This window comes from Gopherus evgoodei, chromosome 12, assembly GCF_007399415.2.
Source record: "Gopherus evgoodei ecotype Sinaloan lineage chromosome 12, rGopEvg1_v1.p, whole genome shotgun sequence".
NCBI classification, from domain to species: domain Eukaryota; kingdom Metazoa; phylum Chordata; order Testudines; family Testudinidae; genus Gopherus; species Gopherus evgoodei.
The window spans coordinates 3,179,950-3,204,324 of NC_044333.1; the positions used below are offsets into that span (position 1 = coordinate 3,179,950).

The 24,375-nt window shown below is 45.2% G+C and overlaps 1 protein-coding gene across 4 annotated transcripts in view; it reads left to right on the forward strand.

The window, feature by feature from the left end:
- The window catches only part of HYDIN (HYDIN axonemal central pair apparatus protein), a 392,944-nt gene that overhangs the window by 21,477 nt on the left and 347,092 nt on the right, over positions 1–24,375 (forward strand). For all 4 annotated transcript variants that reach the window (XM_030581746.1, XM_030581750.1, XM_030581747.1 and 1 more), the window contains exons 4-5: positions 2,563–2,682; positions 9,189–9,323. In XM_030581746.1, the coding sequence (XP_030437606.1) occupies positions 2,563–2,682; positions 9,189–9,323 (255 nt within the window). The remainder of the gene's footprint in view (positions 1–2,562; positions 2,683–9,188; positions 9,324–24,375) is intronic.

A 24,375-nucleotide genomic window follows, 5' to 3' on the forward strand; every position in this document is an offset into this window, starting at 1 on the left:
GCACGCTTGCCAAAGACATCCTCATGCACCACGAGTCCTGGGTACAGTCCTCTGGTTTCCCTTGAGAGGTACAAATGACCACAGAGGACCTCCCTTTTTACGAGGACAAGTTGTTCTATGGTAAGACTGACGAGCACCATCACTCGTTAAAGGACTTGGGGGCTACGCTGTGCTCCCTGGGGATCTATACTCCAGCCCCGCAGCACAAACAGCAGCTCCAAGAATTCCACCCCCGCCCATATGCACTCTACCCATTGTTCTAACAACGGCACCAGGAACTCCCACGCCCGCACCACCAGTCCCAGCGTCAGCGACCCATGACCTCAGCCACAGCCATTTCCTCGACCCTCACCCACCGGCAACCCAAGGCACGCTTCTGATGTTTTAGTTGAGAGCTGTGAACCCTCCCCCTTGCCATCCGTGGCCCCACACGTCTTCTTTGGGGGCCGTCTTGCCCTATTCACCCACAATTGCGACAAGGTCACCATGGACCATGGGGTCCTGGAAATAATCCACCATGGACACTCCATAAAATTTCTATAATTTCCCTCACCCCAACCCCACCCAGACACCTCCAGGGGACGCTACCCATCAGTGCCTTTTCCAACAAGAGGCCGAAGCTCTTCTTGCAATGGGCACCATAGAGACCAAAGGCTTCTACTTCCCTTACTTCCTCATCTCCAGGAAGGATGGAGGTGCTGCCCCGTTCTAGACCTGTTTATACTAAATAGCTTTATCCAAAAGTCCAAATTATGAATGGTGATGCTGGCTTCTATTATCCCCTTCCTCTTCCCCCTACTTGGGCCTGGTTCTCAGCTCTTGACATGAAGGATTGTGTTCAGGTTATGGGGAATCAGATGAACTAATTTGGATAGGGCCAGACACTATTTGTGTCACCAGGCATCAGGCCAAGGTGAGGATACTGGGAATTAGGCAGGTCACAGTACATAGGGCTTGGCGAGCATTCCAGGCAGCAGTCAGGTAGAGCCAGTTGTGCAGATAACTTCCTGTCCCTCCCTTTGGATTTCAATAGGAAGCTCTGATCAATCAGATGTCCCATTGTTTCTCCAGTCAGGGCCTAGGGGAGGCCTTCCTGATATAGGTTCAGGTTTCATGCTCTCTCTGTAGGTTGTTTAGTACCAAGCTGCTGGGTAAAATAGGGAGGTGAACCCAGGTTGGAGACATTCCGGGTCATGATACCATGGAGGTTGCATAGGGGAATGCCCCTCTAACAGCTTGGATGCATGCTCAGCAGGATAAACATTTAAACTTGGTTTCTTGCTCACTCTGTAATACCTTTAATACCTGTAATACCTATCAAGAGGATACCTTATTGAAGTGTTCTACTGAGCAGAAAATCCCCAGCTGAAACCTGTAACAAATTGATTGAGAACTATCCTAAATTTGTTCCACAGGAAACTTGGAACAAATCCAAACTCCAGGGACCAGAAATAGTTGACAGCACACACTGACAATCCTCCCCCACCTGTGGATGAAAACCTGGCCTCACTGCAGTCAATGGCAAAACTCCCATTGACTTCAGTGGGGCAAGGATTTCATCACACGAGCCTTTTCTGTCTAGACCAGTGGTTTCCAACCTGTAGTCTTTGGGTCCACAGACCATGTCTAAGATTTCCACAGGGATCTGCACCTCCATTTGACATTTTTTAGGAGTCCACAAATGAAAAAAGTTGAAAACTACTGGTCTAGACTCAGATGTCGCTCGAGGGTCTTGGCGCAGGATGCATCCTTATTAGAATATGGAGATGGTACCTGCCTATTGGTGCAAGAACAGCACAATCAGATTAAAACATTTAGGGCTAATCTAAGAATCTCCTCCTAATATGTCCTGCTTTGCCCCACAACCCCCTGCTCTGTGCGTCTGTGCACATTCCTGGGCATGCTCAGAGAACAGCGTGAAATAACACAGGCTTGAAAGGACAAAGTTGAGTACTCCTTGCTCCGGTTTAAAACTCACCAGAAAACATTATGTAACCAAAGTTCTGTCCTCATTCAAATCCTCCAGTGACACCAAGGTAATGTGAAATCATATAGCCTTGTCCTCTGTCATCTTTTGTTGAACTCTGAACAGCTGCTGCATCGCTTCTCTCGGTCGCCTTCCTTACTGACAGTAAATCTCTCTGCCCTCTAGTCTCCTGGGCCAGATCCTCAAAGGCATAAGTACCTTACTCCCATAGGATCCTCCCAGTTTCCCAAAGGCATTTAAGTGCCTAATTTCCATGCCTTACTCCTATGCAAGTTAGGCATTTAAATATCTGAGGATCTGGACCATGATGTATTTATATCAGGGTGAATGCATGCTATTAAGCCAATGGACAACAATCATCTCTAGGGTGTCTTCATTGGGGTCCTCATGTAAATGCATTGATCTCAGTTGCTCCACAGCTCTTTTGGGGAGTGTTCACCACAAACCTTATATCATTGCTTATAGAGATGGTCTAGCTTGCCTCCTGCTAAAGAGCAATGCAGAATTTGCATTCATGACTCCATTCCTCTCAGCATTTGTGTGTCTACTTACTGAGTGTCTCTTTACATCTTTAGTTCTCTTCAGTTGACCTGGAGCAGAGCTTGTTTCAGCCCTTCCCATCAGAGGTGGTATTTCAGAACTATGCCCCTTGTGAGATCTATGAAGTCCCGCTGATTTTGAGGAACAATGACAAGGTAAGAGCCATCACTTGGATCTTTACCAGTCTATGGTGTTGTCTAATTTCGGTAGGTTGTGTGCTGCACTGATCTCCGTGTTAACAGCTAAGTGTTGGAGCACGGCATACAATAAGATGCTTCTGATAGTTATAGTTACAAAGTGACTGTAACCTACCAGCTAAATTTGTGCACCTAAGTGCCTGATGCTTCAATGTGCAGCACACATATTTTTCTGCATCTTAAAACTCTGATTTGTTGATGCAAATGGATCTTGCTCCCCTGTCCTGGGTACTTAGATGTTTAACTACTGCACTGGAAGGCATAAATGCCAGTTGACATTGAAAGGCTTCGTGTGAAGGTGTGAGCCTGAACATCAAACTTCCAGACTGACTAGGTCTAATCTTTCTCATTTGTGTGACCTGCTTTGTGACTGTGTTGCCTCAGGGGGATAGTATTTGGATTAGGATCCAAATTGGGTTGACTCTGGGTTAAGGGACCAAGGCTGAGTTGGGGCAAGTTTGCATTTGATGGTGCCAAAATTTCATGAATTGTTCTGAACCGGGGTCCAAATGTCGCTCTGGTGGAAGGAGGTACGATCTCATTGTCTGCATTGGGGGCTGTTCCTCTGACACCAGGGCTGGAACAGGCCCAGGGACTGGGAGAGGGAGTGTCTTTCTGGTATTTGGATCTAGAGTCCAAGCCAAAGGAGCAGGTTCAGTGTGAGGATAGGGTCCGAACTGCCTTTCCTCCTGAAATCCAAAGGGAGCCCGTTGTTAGGGTTTGGTTTTGGTCTGTCCTCTCTGTAGCTGCCCCACACAGTGAGAAAATGCCATTTATAGAGTGGTGGTAAGAAGCTCCCTGCTTTCTTGATTTAGGCCCTTGTCCTTTGATGTGCCAAGTGCCCATTTTTATGTCTTCTTAAAACTCACCTCTTCCTTTTCCAGGCTAATTTTGTCCTCCTTTTTGGTCCCCTTTGTAGACATGGGCCTTGACAGGAAGTGCAGGACATCTTAGGTTTGCCATGTGATGAAGTGAAAGAAGAGTTTCCTGCTTGCTGATAACACTCACCCATACACCTCTCATTCCATGAACTCTGCTTAGTCTCTGCTTGAACCACACAGAGGGGCCTTGTATCAACCCAGGGAAGATGGAAGTCTTGGGAGGGGTTCTTGGCTCACTCCTCCTTTGTGTCCCTGCTCATGGAGGGGTCTGTTCCAAAGTAGTTAGCCCGATTAAGAACGATTTTTGGTGATTTCCTTCCTTTGGAGAGCTGTGTTTCTAAGGTTGTGCAGAGCTGGGCTTCAGCCTTGCACATACTGTGGCCTTCTCTGTCCTGCCATGGCCAGGGAACAACAGCACAAGCCCATGTGGCCAGAAGGCTCAATTTCTGTCAGTAATTTCTTCTTTGCAGCATTCCCGGCAGGGTTCTCTGTTACTCGCAGCTAATGTGCAGCGTGCCTGACTGATCAGCCATACTCTGACTACACCCACCACATGTTCCCTGCCTGCCTACTACGTGATGGATTGGCATGAACCAAGAGCATCCTGACTCTGGTCAAGACCCTTTTTAACCTTGTTCTTTAGATTTCAACATTCTTTTTAGGGTCTCACCAGACCCTCTGGGGCCAGCAGGTTACCATACTGCTGTGTGGTGACTCCTAGGGTGTCTCAGCTCATCTTCTTCTGGTCTGCAAATGCTCCGTGTTGACAGATGTCTTCTATTTTACTCAAGAATGGCCACAGTGGGGCCCCAGCCTTGGTGTCCTCATTCCTCCTTGTTAATGTCAGGATTGTTCACTTGGATTGTGTCTTAAAATAGGGTGATTTCCTTCACGCTTATTCCCTCTCTGTAATTAATATGATCTCTTCACATTGATGTAATCCGTTTACCAGCGTCTGTCTCTGCATCACTGCTCAACTGGGGATGGATGAGTCAGCCTCAGCTCATATAGGCTCTCCCTCCCCTTTGAAGTGTTCCTGATTTGTACGGGGCCAAATCACTGCGCCAGCGATGCACCTCACTGAATGACTCTGAAGTCAGCTGACCCTACTGGGTGATGTGCAGCTGCTGGGGGTGGGGAAGTAGGCAGAGGAGCTCCCTTGTCCTGTCCATAGCAGCCCTGTCTCAATCCTGACTCTGTCTGTCAGTATGTGATGTGGCAGAAGTCCGTGCCACCCTAGGGCTGCCTCTCCTGCATGGGGAAGGGAGAGTTCCAGGTATTGTGTTACAGAAGAGGCTGGGTTAGTGAGAGTTGCTGGAGGAGATTCTCCCATACCCTGTGATTTCCTTCAGGGAGATCTTTCTCCCAATGGTCTCGGCTCCTCTCCCCACTGACAATCCTGTTTCAGAGCTGTGAGCCATCTTGAGCTATGTGGCCTGTTCACGCCCCCTGGCTGTCACTCACCTCGGGAGGAACCTGTCTGCTTCTGAGTGCCATGCCTTTTCTGAGGGGAGTGGTTCTGTTTTACCTTCTGAGCACTCACGATGGCCAGCACCTCAGTTCTTTCCACAGTGTCTGCCTTTTCTTGAAATAACTTTGTGATCATTTTGAGATTTCCCTGAAAGGAGTGGGAGGGGAGCTGAAAATCAGGACTGAAAAGAGAGAAAACGAGGACTTGAAATTTCAGCAGAGAATAAGCTTGCTTGAGGGAGATGTATGCCGGAAAGGATCCCATGGGAAAAGATAGTGAGAAGGAGGGAGAAAGTGAGCTGAATTAGAAAGTGTTCCAGGAGAGACTATTGCACGCCCCAGGGTTTTGTTTGACATCTGAACAAGAACAAGAAAGCGTGAAAAGTAATCAGAGATCTAGTCCTGTAAGGAAAAGGCATGTTAGTGATAAAGCTTCAGGTACAAGGAGGATGGCAAAGTGTATAGGAGAGAGTGGAAAGGAACAAATCCTTCTCCAGCTCTATTTGTAAACTGTGACAAATCAGAGAATGAAATGAAGCCTGTCTGAGAGTAATGGCTAACGAGAAGCTCTGCTGTTATGGAGGCAGTAGGAGGTTGTGGAAGGAGTCGTAGGGCCTCCTGGGGCAATTTGATGACAGGAGTACTAGATGCTGCGGGAAATGCTGTGTTGACAAGGGAGGCTAAAGGGAACTAATGCTAAAGAGTGACCCAGAAGAGGAGAAAGATGCTGTGAGGAGCTTAGGGCTACATTCATTTTGGTAGTGGAGGAATATCGGAAATATGGCTGAGCCATACACGTGGATTCCCAAAACAAAAGGGAAGGAGCTTCCTTGTGAGATTGTGTATGATCTACAGTATTATCCCAATTTTTACTTGGGTGGACCCTTGTCCAACAAACCCTGCCTCAGTTCCCCTCTTCGACCACTTCTCTGCTGCATTCCCCTACAGTTGTCCTTTGGAGGACAGGCATTGCTTCAGAGTAATGTAGATGTGGCAGTAATGTAGATGTTCATCTTTGCCAAATACCAGCCAGCAGACAAAGAGTTAACTCTTTTTACGTGGAAAAGAACGGCTGCATAAATATTTCTGCAGCTCCCAGCAAAATGAATAAACTTGTACAGTTGCAGCTGGGGAGGTGTATGTTATGGGAGGGAGGGAGAGACTGTGTGTGAATGAGACAGTGTGGAATTGTTGCTGTTCCAAAATGAATCTGTTCTGAAAGCTAGTGAGACCTCAGTCATTCGATAGTGCTGGTGTAATAGGGACCCTGACACATACTGTAGCATTAACAGTCTTGAAGATTCCACACACATCTTTGCTGAATACCACAAAGATGTTGTTAATAAATCCCCAAAAGATGCCCTTACATTTTAATTTGACTATTTTTTTAAATAGTTTTCATTGTATAAAAGTAACAAGACACTCCAGCGGTTAGTTTGGAATGTTTTATCTCTAGTTTTCAGATCTCTGAATTGACAGCTGCACACAATGCACTTGTGATTATAACTCTCCTCTGCTATGTGAAAATCAAGTTAAAGGCATCGAGTATTCCGAATGTGGCCTCTCTAATATTTTAAATACAGAGGTGGAATGATTTAGTCCAGGGGTAGGCAACCTATGGCACGGGTGTCGAAAGCGGCACGCGAGCTGATTTTCAGTGGCATTCACATTGCCTGGGTTCTGGCCACCGGTCCGGGGGGCTCTGAATTTTAATTTAATTTTAAATGAAGCTTCTTAAACATTTAAAAATCCTTATTTACTTTACATACAATAATAGTTTAGTTATATATTATAGACTTATAGAAAGAGATCTTCTAAAAACGTTAAAATGCATTACTGGCACGCGAAACCCTAAATGATAGTGACTAAATGAAGACTCTGCACACCACTGCTGAAAGGTTGCTTTCTTTTTCTCTGGCTCTTTCTGAGCAGTGCTTAGAGAGGCTTTCATTGTTTGCTCTACAGAAAATGCTTCTGTACATTCACTTTATTAGATAATAGATTACACAGGACTTTTGGACACTATTTACAGTTAGCCTTTGGAACTCACTTCCTCAAGGTATAATTTGAAGGATTCAGGATCATCTGCATTTACAGTGATGGTGACCATCAGTGACTGGTTACGGGTCTGATCACATGTGGAAATCCCTATGTTCCTAAGTATGAATTGGATTTTGTGGCATATTTGTGAAGCTCTTCCGGCTTGTCAGTTAACGTTTTTCATTCGAGTTTCTCTCAGTGGTAGATTTCATGCTTTAGGCTTGCTGTGCCAGTACCAGTAAACCCCTGTTTGTTTTCTATTTGCTTCCAGTATCATGAAGGGCAGCTCTCATTGCAAAATTCCATGCAAGGATTCCTGTGTGTTAACAAGATACTTGGGAATCTGGCTGCACTGAGCTTGAACTGCCCTCTGGTTATGAGCTTACCAACCAGCAGAATCTTCTGAGAGAAGCCATGCCAGTTTTTAATAATGAAACTGGAATACAAGTCAAGGACAGTAACATAGCCTGAGGCAGGAAACACACTAAAATAGCATTCCTCCTAAAGAACAGAATCAACAGATCATAGAACCATAGAATATCAGGGTTGGAAGGGACCTCAGGAGGTCATCTAGTCCCATCCCCTGCTCAAAGCAGGACCAATCCCCAACTAAATCATCCCAGCCAGGGCTTTGTCAAGCCTGACCTTAAAAACCTCTAAGGAAAGAAATTCCACCACCTCCCTAGGGAACCCATTCCAGTGCTTCACCACTCTCCTAGTGAAATAGTGTTTCCTATTATCCAACCTAAACCTCCCCCACTGCAACATGAGACCATTACTCCTTGTTCTGTCATCTGGTACCACTGAGAACAGTCTAGATACATCCTCTTTGGAACCCCCTTTCAGGTAGTTGAAAGCAGCTATTAATCCTCCCTCATTTTCCTCTTCTACAGACTAAATAATTCCAGTTCACTCAGCCTCTCCTCATAAGTCATGTGCTCCAGCCCCCTAATCATTTTTGTTGCCCTCCACTGGACTCTTTCCAATTTTTCCACATCCTTCTTGTAGTGTGGGGCCCAAAACTGGACAGAGTACTCCAGATGAGGTCTCACCAATGTCGAATAGAGGGGAATGATCACGTCCCTCGATCTGCTGGCAATGCCCCTACTTATACAGCCCAAAATGCCGTTAGCCTTCTTGGCGTGCCCGAGGAGAAACCAAGTAACCTCAACCTTTCTTTAGACAGTCATTAACTCTCTGCTTCTGGCTTCCCATTCTTTAGGCTTTTGTGACTCTTCTCCTCTGATTCTCTTCAGCTGTTCCTTTGTCCCCTCGGGTGGTTCTTCCTCCATCAGTTAGTGCCTTCCCAAAGCTGTTTTGCTCCCTTTCTTCTCCCTCTGCTCCTCATCCCTAGATGAACTCCTTTGTTCTCACAGCTCCGGTTACTTATGTGTATGCTGAGGATTCCTTGACTGTCTACTTCCTTTTGCTTGCCCAGATGCATCTTTGTGACATCTTTATTTGGAACAGAAAAACCCTACCACAGTAAAAGATTCCACTGCACACACTCCCCCCAGCCCCTGGGGAGAGGATGAGAGAACAAACAACATGTGACAATGTTAATCATGTTGCTTAGTGCACTACTGGAAGGTGTCCCCCTCTGGCTCCCTGCTTTTGATCCTGTGACCCTCACTCTCATCCCTGTCTTATCATTTGTTGCCCCTCCCCCCCCGAACTGTTTGAGATCTGGGTCTGATAGCGCCTCTTCTTAGGCTGGGGGAGGGACCCTTAGATGTGGGCAGGTTCACGCAAACCTAGCCCCAGATGCTCAATAGGTACTGGAAGGTGCTTAGGTACTGTGGTGATGAGTGCAGTGCAAGAGCCGACATAGAATAGAATAGATGGCCCACTGCCAACTCAACTCAACACATCAACAAGTTTAATGTCTCTCCATTTCCCCTATAGTAAATTAATTGCACTTAACCTTTAGGGAGCACTTTCCATCTTTAGATCACAAAGTGCTTTACAAAGGTGGCTAAGGATCAATATCCCCATTTGATGGCTAGGATGATTTCTTTCTCTTTGCCCTTCCATATGGATTGCATAATCTTATATTTTACATGTCTCCTACAGATTCCCCGGTTGGTGAAAGTCATCCTGGAGAGCTCTCCTTACTTCAGAGTTATCAGTCCCAATGATGTGGGTCACAAAGTAGCACCAGGCATGGCGTCTACCTTCCGCATCCTCTTCACTCCTGAGGAAAACAAGGTAACATTGCCGCCTTTGAAGAGATCGTGCCCTTCAAACATAGAGTATGCACACAAGGGGCTAGATTTTGGCCAACAAAACAGGTGTAAATCCAGAGTAACATATCTGATTTCAGTGGCGTTACTCTGGACCCAGTCTCCTGCAATAGCAGTAGAGCACCCACTGCTCCTTGGTGAAGGGTCTCCTTTAACAGACTGTACATTCCCTTTGCCTGTTGTTCTGTAATCTATCAACCTATTTTGGGGGCTCTTTTCATTCTTCAACACCTAAGGAATTTAAGGTGTAACTCAGGGGTTCTCAAACTGGGGGTCATGACCCCTCAGGGGGCACAAAGTTATTACATGGGGGGTCGTGAGCTGTCAGCCCCTACCCCCCCAACCCTGCTTCGCCTCTAGCATTTATAATGGTTTTCAATATTTGAAAAGTGTTTTTAATTTATAAGGGGGGGAGGTCAGACTCAGCGGCTTGTTGTGTGAAAGGGGTCACCAGTACAAAAGTTTGAGAACCGCTGGACTGTAACTCCTGATAGATTATGCACCATACAGTCAAACGTACAGCTTTCTACATGACTGTACATATTCTGACTTACTGAGTCAATTATAAAGACCAGCGCCTAAACTTTCAGAAGTGATCAGTGATTTTGGGGGCCCAACATAGGACCTTTGAAAGAGGCCTGATTTCCAGTGGAGGGATGCTCAGCACTTTCTGAAAATCTGGCCACTTTAAGGTGTCTCAGGTTGGACACCGAAAAATGGAGACACTCAAGTTCGATAGTTCTTTAGGCCTAAAGTCTTTTTTAACCAATCTGTGTATGTCTTGATTGCAGTCCATGTGCCACAGTTCGAGAACCACTGTTTTAGACTAACTGCCTAGGAACAGCATGGAATTGTGGTATTTGATAGGCCACAGTTGGGATTACACTGCTGCTGTTCATTTCTCCTTTTTTATATGGGATCTGTATGTATGAGTGGGAAGACACATACACAGATGTTCAGTTATACCTGTAGGAATGCAGTAGATTAGGGAAACCTATTCTTAATGTCTCCCTCTCCTCATTTTGGCCTGGGGAAAAGGAGATGATTTTTAAAAACTCTGTTTTTAGGTCTTACAGATATGCTGCCCCTGCAGACGTTTGCCTGCTTACATTCCAGTTGTCAATCAGGGAGAGGAAGTGCTACGTGTGTGGCAGAGAGCCGGTTTGGCACAGGCAAACTGAGCTCTAGATTTTCTTCATTAAGAAGGCGCTCAGTGTGCTGCAAAGGGCTGAATGGTATTTCCTATCTGAAAGATTCTATGCAGAAATAAATGGGCATATACATTCTCCCACTGCCATGTTATCTCTCTCATACGCGGTGTCCCAAACCCAGTATTTCTCACATCGTAGGAGATTATAAAGTCTGTGAAATAATCAATTTTCCTCTGACAGGACTGAGAAGTTATTGAAAGTCATTAATGTCTGCAGTAAAACTATGTTGGTATGGGGGGAAATTTTCAAGCGTGCCCAAGTGACTTAGGCTCCCAAGGTGGTCTCTCAAGTAGAAAGGACCCATGTTATTTAGGGCTTTATAAATCAAACCCAGAACCTTAAATCCTTACAGGGTTCAGCCTGATTCACAAGGTCCTAATGTTACAAATATGAAAAATGGTTCCTTAGAGTGATATTTTGAAAGCCATCTGCATTGTGCTTGCAGTTGTGTCATGTAAAGTAACACTGATGCATGCACCTTAGGCTTTGTACTTTGTACGTACTAATGTATGGCCCACTTGTGCTCCCATGGTTGATCTTGTGGGAGCAGGATCATGCCACTAGAATCCTTTTTTAAATAGGGGAACCTTCCTGATGCTGAAATACTCCAGTAAATTAATATGTAAATTATGCCAACATAAGAATGGCTGTACTGAATCAGACCAGTAATCCATCTAGCCCAGTATCCTGTCTACTGACAGTGGCCAATGCCAGGTGTTCCAGAGGGTGTGAACCTAACAGGCAATGATCAAGAGATCTCTCTCCTGTCGTCCATCTCCACCCTCTGACAGAGGCTAGGGACACCATTCGTTACTCATCCTGGCGAATAGCCATTAGTGGACATAACCTCCATGAATTTATCCAGTTCTCTTTTAAATGCTGGTATAGTCCTAGCCTTCACAATCTCCTCAGGCAAGGAGTTCCACAAGTTGACTGTGCGCTGTGTGAAGAAGAACTTCCTTTTATTTGTTTTAAACCTGATGCCCATTAATTTCATGTGGTGACCCCTAGTTCTTGTATTATGTGAATAAGTAAATAAATTTTCCTTATCTACTTTCTCCACACCACTCATGATTTTATATACCTCTATCATATCCCCCATTAATCTCCTCTTTTCCAAGTTGAAGAGTCCTAGCCTCTTTAACCTCTCCTCATATGGGACCCGTTCCAAACCCCTAATCATTTTAGCTGCCCTTCTCTGAACCTTTTCTAGTGCCAGTATATCTTTTTTTGAGGTGAGGAGACCACATCTGTACACAGTATTCGAGACGTGGGCGTACCATAGATTTATATAAGGGCAATAATATATTCTCAGTCTTATTCTCTATTCCCTTTTTAATTATTCCTAACATCCTGTTTGCTTTTTTGACTGCCTCTGCACACTGCACACTATCCACGATGACTCCAAGATCTTTTTCCTGATTTGTTGTAGCTAAATTAGCCCTCCTCATATTACATGTATAGTTGGGGTTATTTTTTTCAATGTGCATTACTTTACATTTATCCACATTAAATTTCATTTGCCATTCTGTTGCCCAATCACTTAGTTTTGTGAGGTACCTACATTTTGCCACTAGGACAAAATGTAGGTACCTGTTTGTGTGTGTGTGTGTGTATGTACGTATGTGTGTAATATATATATGTATATGCATATATACAGTATATATTCAGTGCTTGTCCCTGTAATCTCTCTTCAGGCATATCACTTGTTTCAGCACACACACACACACAGACACACACACACGTATAAGTGATATGCCTGAAGAGGGATTACAGGGATAAGCACTGAATTATCCCACTTTATGATAATAAAAGTTCAGTTTCCATACATTGGGCATACGCATCTGTGACTCTTGGTTAAGTGTGGTACTCCTGATTTACAGAGGTATAGCACGAAGCAGGATCAGGGCCTGTGTGTTCTAAAGAAAAGGAATTTGGGCGCTGTCAGTGGCTGGAATGCCATGCGCCATGTAGCTTCTTCCTGAGAAATGAGCATTTTCATATTATCCCTTAGCCCTCTGGGTCTGCCACACAACTAGGCAGTTGGTACATACATAAATAGCTGATATGTAGCTTTGTTTATTGGCATTTGCTTTGTAAATATGAAATGCAAATCTTTCCACTTGGCAACAATTCCAGTTCATTCCTCTAACTGCTTCTAATTTACACTGTTGTGTTTTATGGCTCAGTTTGTTTAATGTGGGTGTTCTTGTTCTGTAAAGTGTTCCAGGGTGCTCTTGTATTTCTGTGTGACAGGATCTGTCTAATTGGAAACCTTTGCCGAGCTGATGGGCAAATAAACAACAGACAGGAATCTTCACGTTTTATATGTGTCCTTCCGCATTATTAATAGATTATGCTAAAGTGAAAGCAAGAGGCATATAAAACCATTTTACAGCACAGTTTATTCTATCTTCCACTCCTACTCTTTGCGCCATAACAATTCCACATTTTTCAGGCAATACCAGCTTAGACGGGAGAGTTTGCAAATTTCATTACTGCCGCCAGTGATGACTGAAATAATGGTTGTTGATTAATATGAACTATGACAGGACAATGAGTTATTGAATTAGCAGAATTAAGTCCTTTTAAAATTCATTCCAACCTGTTAGAGATGTTTTGTAGCATATTGAAGGCATTTGTAGCATGTCTTCAGGGACAGGGTTCCTGAGGGAAGCACTCAGGTTCACTATGAGGAATGTCTTTCTGTAAAATTGAATTGGTACCAAATTATCCCCTTATAAAGGACAAGAAAAACATAGTCCCTAATTGCAGAGTTCTCTGTGAATTGTTCATTTGTTGGAGGGGGATGTCCCCCACACAGCAGAACTGTCATGGGGTATTTATGAGATCTCCAGAGTCTCTGCACTATTTTCCAGTACCGCACAGTCCTGCCTCTGGGGCCCAGTGGTTCCTCTACATTCTTGCCTGACTTTTAATTACATTGAAGTGGACCTGGTGATGTTCTTTGCAGCTGTCAAGGCTGATTCCCCACTCTGGCACTCCTAGTGCAGAAGGTGGGGGCCCGCAAGGATTTTAAAAATTAATACTGGCCACTCCAGGCTTGTATTAAACTCCCAAGGTTACAGCTTCTCTCTGACCTTGGATGGATAGATACTACCACCATCCAAGTGCGAAAAACACCTTTGAAACCAGAAAGATACACTTGGGAACTCCTTCCTATGGGGTACCATCAAGCTCTTTCACCCCACCCGCCCCGGGAGGGAAGAGCTGAGAAAGAAAAACAAAGGAAATCAGCTGTTGCCACCAGCTAATTAAACAACACATGCAAAAACCTCTTAGGACACAAAAATCCAATCCTGTTCTTAAAAAAGGTAAATTTTATTAAAAACAAAAAGAAAGAAAATACATCTGGAACTTAGGCTTTTACTAGATTTAAAAAACCCACTAACAAAAATAAAACATCAAGAATAACCTTCTTGAGGTCCAGCTTAAAGGTTACAAGCAAAACAGAAGCATTTGGGGTTAGCACAGAGGAGTCCACAAGCCAATAAGAAATAAACAGAAATAAACCTAATCATGTCTTTCTAGACATTCCCTAATTTACTTACACATCTGGGGTTTCAGATAAGCAATCTCTGGGTATGATCTGATGGTTTTTCATGCCTGGCTTTCAGCTTCTTACAGCACCGCTGCTCCCTGTTCCCGTCTTTGCTAGAGAACCACAACACACACACAAAGGGAAGTTTTTTCCCAATTTTAAAAAGTTCAAATCTTCCCATTGGCTCTTTTGGTCAGATGCCTACTCCTTTCATTTTACCTGTGGGTTTGTTAAACCTTTACAGGTAAAGCAAGTAGAGAACAACCACCAAGAGGGATTCCACAGCCAACTGGCTGGCTGGGGGTCCACAAAAGGGAGCTACTTCTGCCCCCCCATTTATCACAGAAGCTATAATCAGGAAATACCTCATGCAGTATTTGTACTCAATTATAGAGTTAAACTGACAGACGAGAGCCACCTGGGTAGTGATCAGACATGCCATTATGAAATGAAAACATGCAAATCATCAAACTGGTACAGAAATGAAGCCTTAGATTGCAGAGATCATGAAACAATAGTTCTTTGAGTGATGGTCCCTATGTGGATTCCAAACGCAGGTGCTCAGGCGTGCCATGCACTGGAGCTGGAACTGTTCATTGTAGTGTCTGTTGACCTGCACATGTGTTGTGTGTCCGCCATATGACATGTCCAAGTCTTTAAGAGGCTGTGCTGGTTGATGCTGCTCCAGTTCCCTCTTACTGCCGCCTGGCCAGCGTCAGAACCCCGTTCCTTGCTGCTTGTAGGTCGCTAAGAGAACTGCTCTTCGTTTTTGCTGTATATATTGGAACATAGTTCTGCCATAACAGACTCATCTCCCCAACATGCGATGAGATCCAGTACCTCCCGTTTGGACCATGCTGGAGCTTGTCTGCGATCTGGGACTGCGTGATCTCTTGTGATGATGGGCTCTGCATGGTCACCTGTGATGGTGGACTGTGCTGATGGTCACCTGTATTGATGGTGACCAAACAGGTTGAGAGTGTTGTCCAGAGCGGTCACATGCGAGCATTCTGGGATAGCTCCCGAAGGCCAATAGCACCGAATTGCGTCCACAATACCTTTAACCCGGGATTGTGATCTCGATTTAAGTGCTACTCCACTTGCCGAGGTGGAGTACAGAAATCGGATTAAAGAGCCCTTTAAATCTTAAAAACCGGTTTGGTTGTGTGGATGGAATCTTTTGTTTTTAATTAACTCAGTTAATTTCAAAATAACAGACTAGCGTAGACCAGGCCTAAGGCATTCACTTTCCAATTGGGTTTACAACGCCCTGGTTATATCGGCATGTCCAAAATGATAATAAGATGTACATTTTTCTGTCATTTGCTAATACAGCTTCCTGAAGATATAAATAGTCAGGAATGCCAAGTACCCAGCTAACAGGTGCAGTGAATTCACACTGGCTACCCTTAGCATTTCATTTTATTAGAAGGTTGTTTTTTTTTTTAGAAGGTTAGACTGCAGATTAAGTGCAAAATTATTCATTCAGGGAGGATTGGTACAGGTGAATGTGCAGAACTGCATCACAGCTAATGTTCTGTTTCTTTATCTTTCCATGTATGGAGAGAGTAAATCCCCCTGAAATTTGCAGCTTGAATATTTGAAATTTGTTTCTAAAAAACAAGTTTCTGATGCTGAATGTAACAGTGTCTTTTTTTGTAACCTGACAATCCCATCTGGGCTGGCAGTCCATGTGGCACGAGAACCATGAAAATGCACAAACTATTAGCTGCTACAGCTCTGGTAATAAAATATTTCTAAACTTATTCATGTGTCTGTGTGCCTGGGTTTATCCTACACTAGACAGCACCTGGAAAAAACAACACCGCTAAGAAGAAATGTGTCATTCAGGTGATCTCAAAGCACTTTAAAAAGGAGATCAGTATCATTATACTAACTTTACAGATGGGGAAACTGAGGAACAGAGAGGGGAAATGACTTGCCCAAGATTACTCAGCAGGCCAGTAGTAAATTCCATGTGCTGGGTAATATAGTGTTAGGGAAGATTGTTACTGCATTAGAAATGTGTTTAAGTTAAAACGCTGGGGCCATTTATTTAACAGAAGTAGTAGCAAGGAGACAGTTTTCACTGATTTCTAAGTACCCATGGAAGAGCACCACCATGATAAATGAGTAGGTAGTGTGGCCTAGTGGATAAAGGACTGCACTAACTTCAATTTGAGATGTGGGTTCTTGTCTTAGTTCTGCCATTGGCCTGCTGAGTAATCTTGGGCAAGTCACTTCCCCTCTCTGTTCCTCAGTTTCCCCATCTGTAAAGTTAGTATAATGATACTGATCTCCTTTTTAAAGTGCTTTGAGATCTCCTGATGAAAAGTGCTATAGAAATGCTAGGCAATGGCGGAATTATTAAGAAGACGCAGGCTTGGCTATCAATTTCGACTATTGTTTCTTAGAGCAACCTTGCTTTTCCTTCCTCATGTCACAGACTTCTTCAGGTTAAGAACAGAAGATAGTTGGAAGGTAGGGCCAGTTGCGCCATTGGTTTTAGTGGGACCAAGATTTTACCTCAGTACACAAAGTCTGTAGCTCTGGAGGCTAAGCTAAAATCTGGTTAGTGTGTAGTAGAATGATTTTGCTGGTTTGATTCTGGTCCTAGCTATGTTTATCCAGGTCTCCAAACCACCACTCAGCTGGCTGGGATTGTCCAGCTCTGTTCCGAAAAAGCCAAGGCCTTAGAGTCCCACCGTTCGGTTTGCTGTGATTGGCATGTGTTGGCAGAGCAGTCTGGGAGAAGACTGAGCATCTCTGATTCGCAGCTGGCTTGGCTCTCATTGTTCTATCATTGGCTTGTCCAATTCATCCCACTTTTGAACTAATAAAACCTCAAATTGTTGTCTTCCCCTCCCACAACTCAACACCAGAATTATTGTGCTCGCCTTGTGTCACAACTTTAGTCTCAGATTTGGACCTTAGCGTCCAAAATATGGGGGTTAGCATGAAAACCTCCAAGCTTAGTTACCAGCTTGGACCTGGTACTTGCTGCCACCACCCAAAAAATTAGAGTGTTTTGGGGCACTCTGGTCCCCCTGAAAAACCTTCCCTGGGGACCCCAAGACCCAAATCCCTTGAGTCTCACAACAAAGGGAAATAATCCTTTTTCCCTTCCCCCCTCCAGGTGCTCCTGGAGAGATACACAGACACAAGCTCTGTGAATCCAAACAGAGTGACTCCCCCTCTCCGTTCCCAGTCCTGGAAACAAAAGCACTTTCCTCTTCACCCAGAGGGAATGCAAAATCAGGCTAGCAAATCCAACACACACAGATCTCCCCCCTGATTTCTTCCTCCCACCAATTCCCTGGTGAGTACAGACTCAATTTCCCTGAAATTTCCCAGAAAAGAAAACTCCAACAGGTCTTAAAAGAAAGCTTTATATAAAAAAGAAAGAAAAAATACATACAAATGGTCTCTCTGTATTAAGGTGACAAAATACAGGGTCAATTGCTTAAAAGAATATTGAATAACCAGCCTTATTCAAAAAGAATACAAATCAAAGCACTCCAGCACTTATATTCATGCAAATACCAAAGAAAAGAAACCATATAACTTACTATCTGATCTCTTTGTCCTTACACTTAGAAGATTAGAAAGCAGAAACTACTTCTCCAAAGCTCAGAGAAAGCAGGCAGACAGAAAACAAAAACCTCAGACACAAAATTCCCTCCACCCAAAGTTGAAAAAATCCGGTTCCCTGATTGGTCCTCTGGTCAGGTGCTTCAGGTGAAAGAGACATTCACCCTTAGCTATCTGTTTATGACACGCCCCCCAAATTGCAGACAGTGGGGAAGCTCACTGGCGGCGATTTCCTTCTAGAACTTTAAAATAAACAGATTACTACAACACATGCACCTTTACATATACTACTAAGTATATAACTAACAGACTTTTACATTTTAAGAACACTTTTTAACTACTGAATTCTGGGAAAATCTCATGGGAGAGTGCATCAGCAACTTTGTTAGACGCTCCTGTGATGTGTTGAATTTCAAAATCAAAATCTTGGAGAGCTAAACTCCAACGAAGAAGTTTCTTGTTGTTCCCCTTGGCAGTATGAAGCCACTTTAGTGCAGCATGGTCAGTTTGTAGTTGGAACCACCGTCCCCAAACATATGGGCGTAGCTTTTCCAGGGCGTACACAATGGCATAGCATTCCTTTTCACTGACTGACCAGTGACTTTCCCTCTCAGACAGTTTCTTGCTGAGAAACACGACAGGATGGAAGTTGTGATCTGTTGCTTCCTGCATGAGCACTGCTCCTATACCACGCTCAGATGCATCCGTGGTTACTAGGAATGGTTTGTCAAAATCCGGGGCCCTGAGCACAGGGTCAGACATGAGCGTTGCCTTAAGTTGGGTAAAGGCCTTTTGACACTCATCAGTCCACTTAACTGCATTTGGCTGGGTCTTTTTGGTCAGGTCGGTCAGTGGGGCAGCGATTTGGCTGTAGTGTGGTACAAATCGCCTGTAGTATCCGGCCAAGCCTAAGAAGGATTGGACCTGTTTCTTTGACCTTGGGACAGGCCACTTTTGGATAGCATCCACCTTGGCCTGTAGGGGGTTTATGGTTCCTCGACCCACCTGGTGCCCCAGGTAAGTCACTCTGTTTTGGCCTATTTGACACTTTTTGGCCTTAACAGTTAGTCTGGCCTGCCTGATGCGCTCAAAGACCTTTTCCAGGTGTAGTAGGTGTTCGGGCCAGGAGTCTGAAAAAATGGCCACATCATCGAGATAGGCAACTGCAAATTCTCCCAGTCCAGCTAGTAGACCGTCTACCAGCCTCTGGAAGGTGGCGGGTGCATTTCGAAGGCCGAAAGGAAGGACATTGAATTCATACACCCCCGCATGGGTGACGAATGCTGACCTCTCCTTGGCAGGTTCATCTAGCGGTACTTGCCAGTACCCCTTGGTTAAGTCTATTGTAGAGATGAACTGGGCACGTCCCAACTTCTCCAATAGCTCATCGGTACGTGGCATTGGATAGTTGTCCGGACGAGTTACAGCATTTAGCTTACGGTAGTCCACGCAAAAGCGTATTTCCCCATCTGGTTTGGGTACCAGAACCACTGGAGATGCCCATGCACTGATAGATGAGCGGATTATACCCATCTGTAGCATGTTCTGGATCTCCCGTTCTATAGCAGCTTGGGCATGAGGAGACACCCGGTAGGGTGGGGTTCTGATTGGGTGAGCATTACCTGTATCAATGGAGTGGTATGCCCGTTCAGTCAGTCCTGGGGTGGCTGAGAACAATGGGGCGAAGCTAGTGCACAGCTCCTTGATTTGTCGCCGCTGCAGACGTTCCAGGGTGGTTGAGAGGTTCACCTCTTCCACGCCACCATCTTTTTTCCCGTCGTAGTAGACACCGTCAGGCCACTCAGCCTCATCTCCCTGGACTGTAAACTGACAAACCTGTAAGTCTCTGGAATAGAAAGGCTTGAGAGAATTAACATGGTACACTTTAGGCTTTAGTGAGGAATTGGGAAATGCTATGAGGTAGTTTACAGTTCCCAGGCGCTCTTGGACCGTGAATGGCCCTTCCCATGATGCTTCCATCTTATGGGCCTGTTGCGCCTTCAAGACCATAACCTGGTCTCCTAACTTGAAGGAACGTTCTCTGGCATGTCTGTCATACCAGGCCTTTTGCTCTTCTTGAGCATCCTTTAGGTTCTCTTTAGCAAGGGCTAAAGAGTGTCGGAGGGTGCTTTGTAGGTTGCTTACAAAGTCCAGAATGTTAGTTCCTGGAGAAGGCGTAAACCCCTCCCATTGCTGCTTCACCAACTGTAATGGTCCCTTAACCTCATGACCATACACAAGTTCAAATGGTGAAAACCCTAAACTGGGATGTGATACAGCCCTGTAGGCAAACAGCAACTGCTGCAACACTAGGTCCCAATTATTGGAGAATTCGTTGATGAATTTTCGTATCATGGCCCCCAAAGTTCCATTGAACCTTTCCACCAGGCCAATGGTTTGATGGTGGTATGGGGTGGCAACCAAGTGATTCACCCCATGAGTTTCCCACAGTTTTTCCATGGTCCCTGCCAGGAAATTAGACCCTGAATCTGTAAGGATGTCGGAGGGCCAACCTACCCTGGCAAAGATGTCTGTTAGGGCCAGGCACACAGTGTTAGCCCTGGTGTTGCCTAGAGCTACTGCTTCCGGCCATCGGGTAGCAAAGTCCACTAAAGTCAGTACGTACTGCTTTCCTCTGGGCGTCTTTTTTGGGAAAGGACCCAGAATATCCACAGCTACTCGCTGAAATGGGACCTCAATTATGGGGAGTGGCTGGAGAGGGGCCTTGACTTGGTCTTGAGGCTTTCCCACTCTTTGGCATACCTCACAAGACCGGACATACTTGGCAACGTCCTTGCCCATCCCCTCCCAGTGGAAGGACTTCCCCAACCGGTCCTTGGTTCTGTTCACCCCAGCATGGCCACTGGGATGATCATGGGCTAAGCTTAAGAGCTTCCCCCGGTACTTAGTTGGAACCACCAACTGTTTTTGCGGCTGCCATTCTTCCCGGTGTCCACCAGAAAGAATTTCCTTGTATAAAAGTCCTTGGTCTATAACAAACCGGGATCGATTAGAAGAGCTGAGAGGCGGTGGGGTGCTCCATGTCGCCGCCCAAGCTTTCTGAAGGCTGTCATCTGCTTCCTGCTCAGTCTGGAACTGTTTCCTTGAGGCTGGGGTCACCAGTTCTTCCTCAGACTGTGGACTTGGGCTTGGTCCCTCTGGAAGCGATGTAGGTGATGGGGTTGTTTCCGGTGCTGGTGAACCGCTCTCCGCTGGTGCACCTGAGGTTATTTCAGGCTCTGGCTGAGCCTTTTGGGTATGGCTGTCTGTTGCTTCTGCCAGTTTTGGCTCGCTGGCGCCCTCTGGCTTTGAGTTTGAAGATGTGGTTGCACTTGCTGGTGCTGGTTGCTGTTCCAGTTCCGGGCCTGGGACTGGAGGTGCTGTGGCTGTTTAAGTGGTTGGCATGGAATCTGGATCCACTACCTCTGTCTGGGTCTCTGGTAACACAGACGGGGCCTCTGTGGACGGCTCAGGAACAGGAATAGGTCTGGAAGCTTGCCTGGTTTGGCTACGTGTAACCATTTCCACTCGCTTGGCCCGCTTCACCTGGTTGGCCAAGTCTTCTCCCAGTAGCATGGGGATAGGATAATTGTCATAGACTGCAAAAGTCCACATTCCTGACCAGCCTTTGTACTGGACAGGCAGTTGAGCTGTAGGCAAGTCTACAGCTTGTGACATGAAGGGGTAAATTGTAACTTTGGCCTTTGGGTTGATGAATTTGGGGTCAACGAAGGATTGGTGGATAGCTGACACTTGTGCCCCCGTGTCTCTCCACGCAGTAACCTTCTTTCCGCCCACTCTCAAATTTTCCCTTCGCTCCAAGGGTATTTGAGAGGCATCCGGGCCTGGGGATCTTTGGTGTGATGGTGGTGTAATGAATTGCACTCGCATGGTGTTCTTTGGACAGTTGGCCTTGATATGTCCCAGTTCATTACACTTAAAGCATCTTCCATCTGATGGGTCACTGGGCCGAGGTGAGTTACTGGAGACTGGTGAGGTGGAAGAGTAGGGTGTCTGTGGCTTTACTTGGGTGGTATGTGGGGTCTTTGGCTGTCCTCGGTTGTAGGGTTTATGGTCTGTGTGCCCCCTGGGGTATTCGTTCCCCTTGACAGTAGCTTTCTTGCTTTCTGCCACTTCCATCCATTTGGCTCCAATCTCCCCCGCCTCAGCGAGATCTTTGGGTTTTCCATCTTGTATGTACCGTGTGATGTCTTCAGGAACACCATCCAAGAACTGCTCCATTTGTATGAGGAGGTGCAGTTCTTCCAAGGTTTGAACGTTGTATCCTGTTATCCAGGCCTCATAGTTTTTTGCAACGTAGTAGGCGTGTTTGGGAAATGACACATCTGGTTTCCACTTTTGGGTTCTGAAGCGCCGACGGGCATGATCTGGGGTTATCCCCATTCTGTATCTGGCCTTGGTTTGAAAAAGTTTATAGTCATTCATTTGCTGCTTAGGCATTTCAGCTGCCACCTCTGCTAAAGGTCCACTGAGCTGTGACCTCAATTCTACCATGTACTGGTCTTCGGGGATGCTGTACCCAAGACAGGCTCTTTCAAAATTTTCTAAGAAGGCCTCGGTGTCATCCCCTGCCTTGTAGGTGGGAAATTTCCTGTGCTGTGGAGCAGTAATTGGCGCCGGGTTGTTAGGGTTGGCTGGCACATGCAGCCCAGCTTTTGCCAAGTCCAGTTCATGTTTTCTCTGTTTTTCCTCCTCTTCATTTTCTTTTTGTTGTTTTTCCATTTCTTTTTGTTGTTTTTCCATGTCTCGGCGATGGGCCAACTCTTCTTCTGCTTGTTTCCTTCGGTGGGCCACCTCTTCTTCTTCTAGTTTCCTTCGGTGGGCCACCTCTTCTTCTTCTAGTTTTCTTTTGTGTGCTGCCTCTTTGGCTGCCTGTTCTCTTTGGTAGGCTGCCAGTTTGATCTGTTCTTCTCTTTCTTTCATCTCCATCTCTTTTTGTTTTATTTCCAGTTGTCGCCTGTGTTCAGCTTCTCTGAATTGTTCTTCAGCCTCAATTTTTGCCTTAGAAGTCATGGTTCTTGTTTTCTTGTGTTGGGGTGCCCTCCGGTGTTTATCTTCTGAACTGCAGGCTCTGTTGCCTCCTGGGGTCTGCCTAGTAACAGGGCTTTTGCCCTTTGTTTTCAACGTAAAGCAAACCAGAAAAACCACTTTATTTGCATGTATATAGTGCTGGTAATGACTCTCAATGGGAGTGCTATTGTGTGACAAAAGACTCTTAATACCACCTTAATGGTTTCTTGCTTAAGATGCAAGCCACAAACTGCCAGAGAGAGCAGAAAAAAAAATTCTCTCTGGTTTCTTTGAAAACCAAACCCTCTCTGCTAAAAAGTCCCTAGCAGAGAAAAGAAAAATATAATATTCCTACTGGCTTCTGGATTCTATCTCACCACTGCACACCATGTCATAACTTTAGTCCCAGATTTGGACCTTAGCATCCAAAATATGGGGGTTAGCATGAAAACCTCCAAGCTTAGTTACCAGCTTGGACCTGGTACTTGCTGCCACCACCCAAAAAATTAGAGTGTTTTGGGGCACTCTGGTCCCCCTGAAAAACCTTCCCTGGGGACCCCAAGACCCAAATCCCTTGAGTCTCACAACAAAGGGAAATAATCCTTTTTCCCTTCCCCCCTCCAGGTGCTCCTGGAGAGATACACAGACACAAGCTCTGTGAATCCAAACAGAGTGACTCCCCCTCTCCGTTCCCAGTCCTGGAAACAAAAGCACTTTCCTCTTCACCCAGAGGGAATGCAAAATCAGGCTAGCAAATCCAGCACACACAGATCTCCCCCTGATTTCTTCCTCCCACCAATTCCCTGGTGAGTACAGACTCAATTTCCCTGAAATTTCCCAGAAAAGAAAACTCCAACAGGTCTTAAAAGAAAGCTTTATATAAAAAAGAAAGAAAAAATACATACAAATGGTCTCTCTGTATTAAGGTGACAAAATACAGGGTCAATTGCTTAAAAGAATATTGAATAACCAGCCTTATTCAAAAAGAATACAAATCAAAGCACTCCAGCACTTATATTCATGCAAATACCAAAGAAAAGAAACCATATAACTTACTATCTGATCTCTTTGTCCTTACACTTAGAAACAGAAGATTAGAAAGCAGAAACTACTTCTCCAAAGCTCAGAGAAAGCAGGCAGACAGAAAACAAAAACCTCAGACACAAAATTCCCTCCACCCAAAGTTGAAAAAATCCGGTTCCCTGATTGGTCCTCTGGTCAGGTGCTTCAGGTGAAAGAGACATTAACCCTTAGCTATCTGTTTATGACACCTTGTTTGGTGTTTCTTTGGAGACTAGCTGATCTTTACAGGATGATAAAATATACACATGGCTACATTATCAGGAACATGCATCTGGGTATACAAAGAAAGTGATAGCTGCCAACCTTGCTAAAGACCTGATCCAACCCAATTGGAATGACTGGGATACCCTTGTCACTGGGCTTACCATCTCAGCACAACTACTTCTTTATACTGGCTTTGCTAGTCAGCTGCTGTAATGAACAGAACAGGCTCTGGTAATTTCTGGCAAACTCTGAGGTTTCACCTGAGATCCCTATAATCCAGTGCATGGAATTATTCCCTTTCACAGTGTATCGAAATAGGAGTATCAGATATTTTT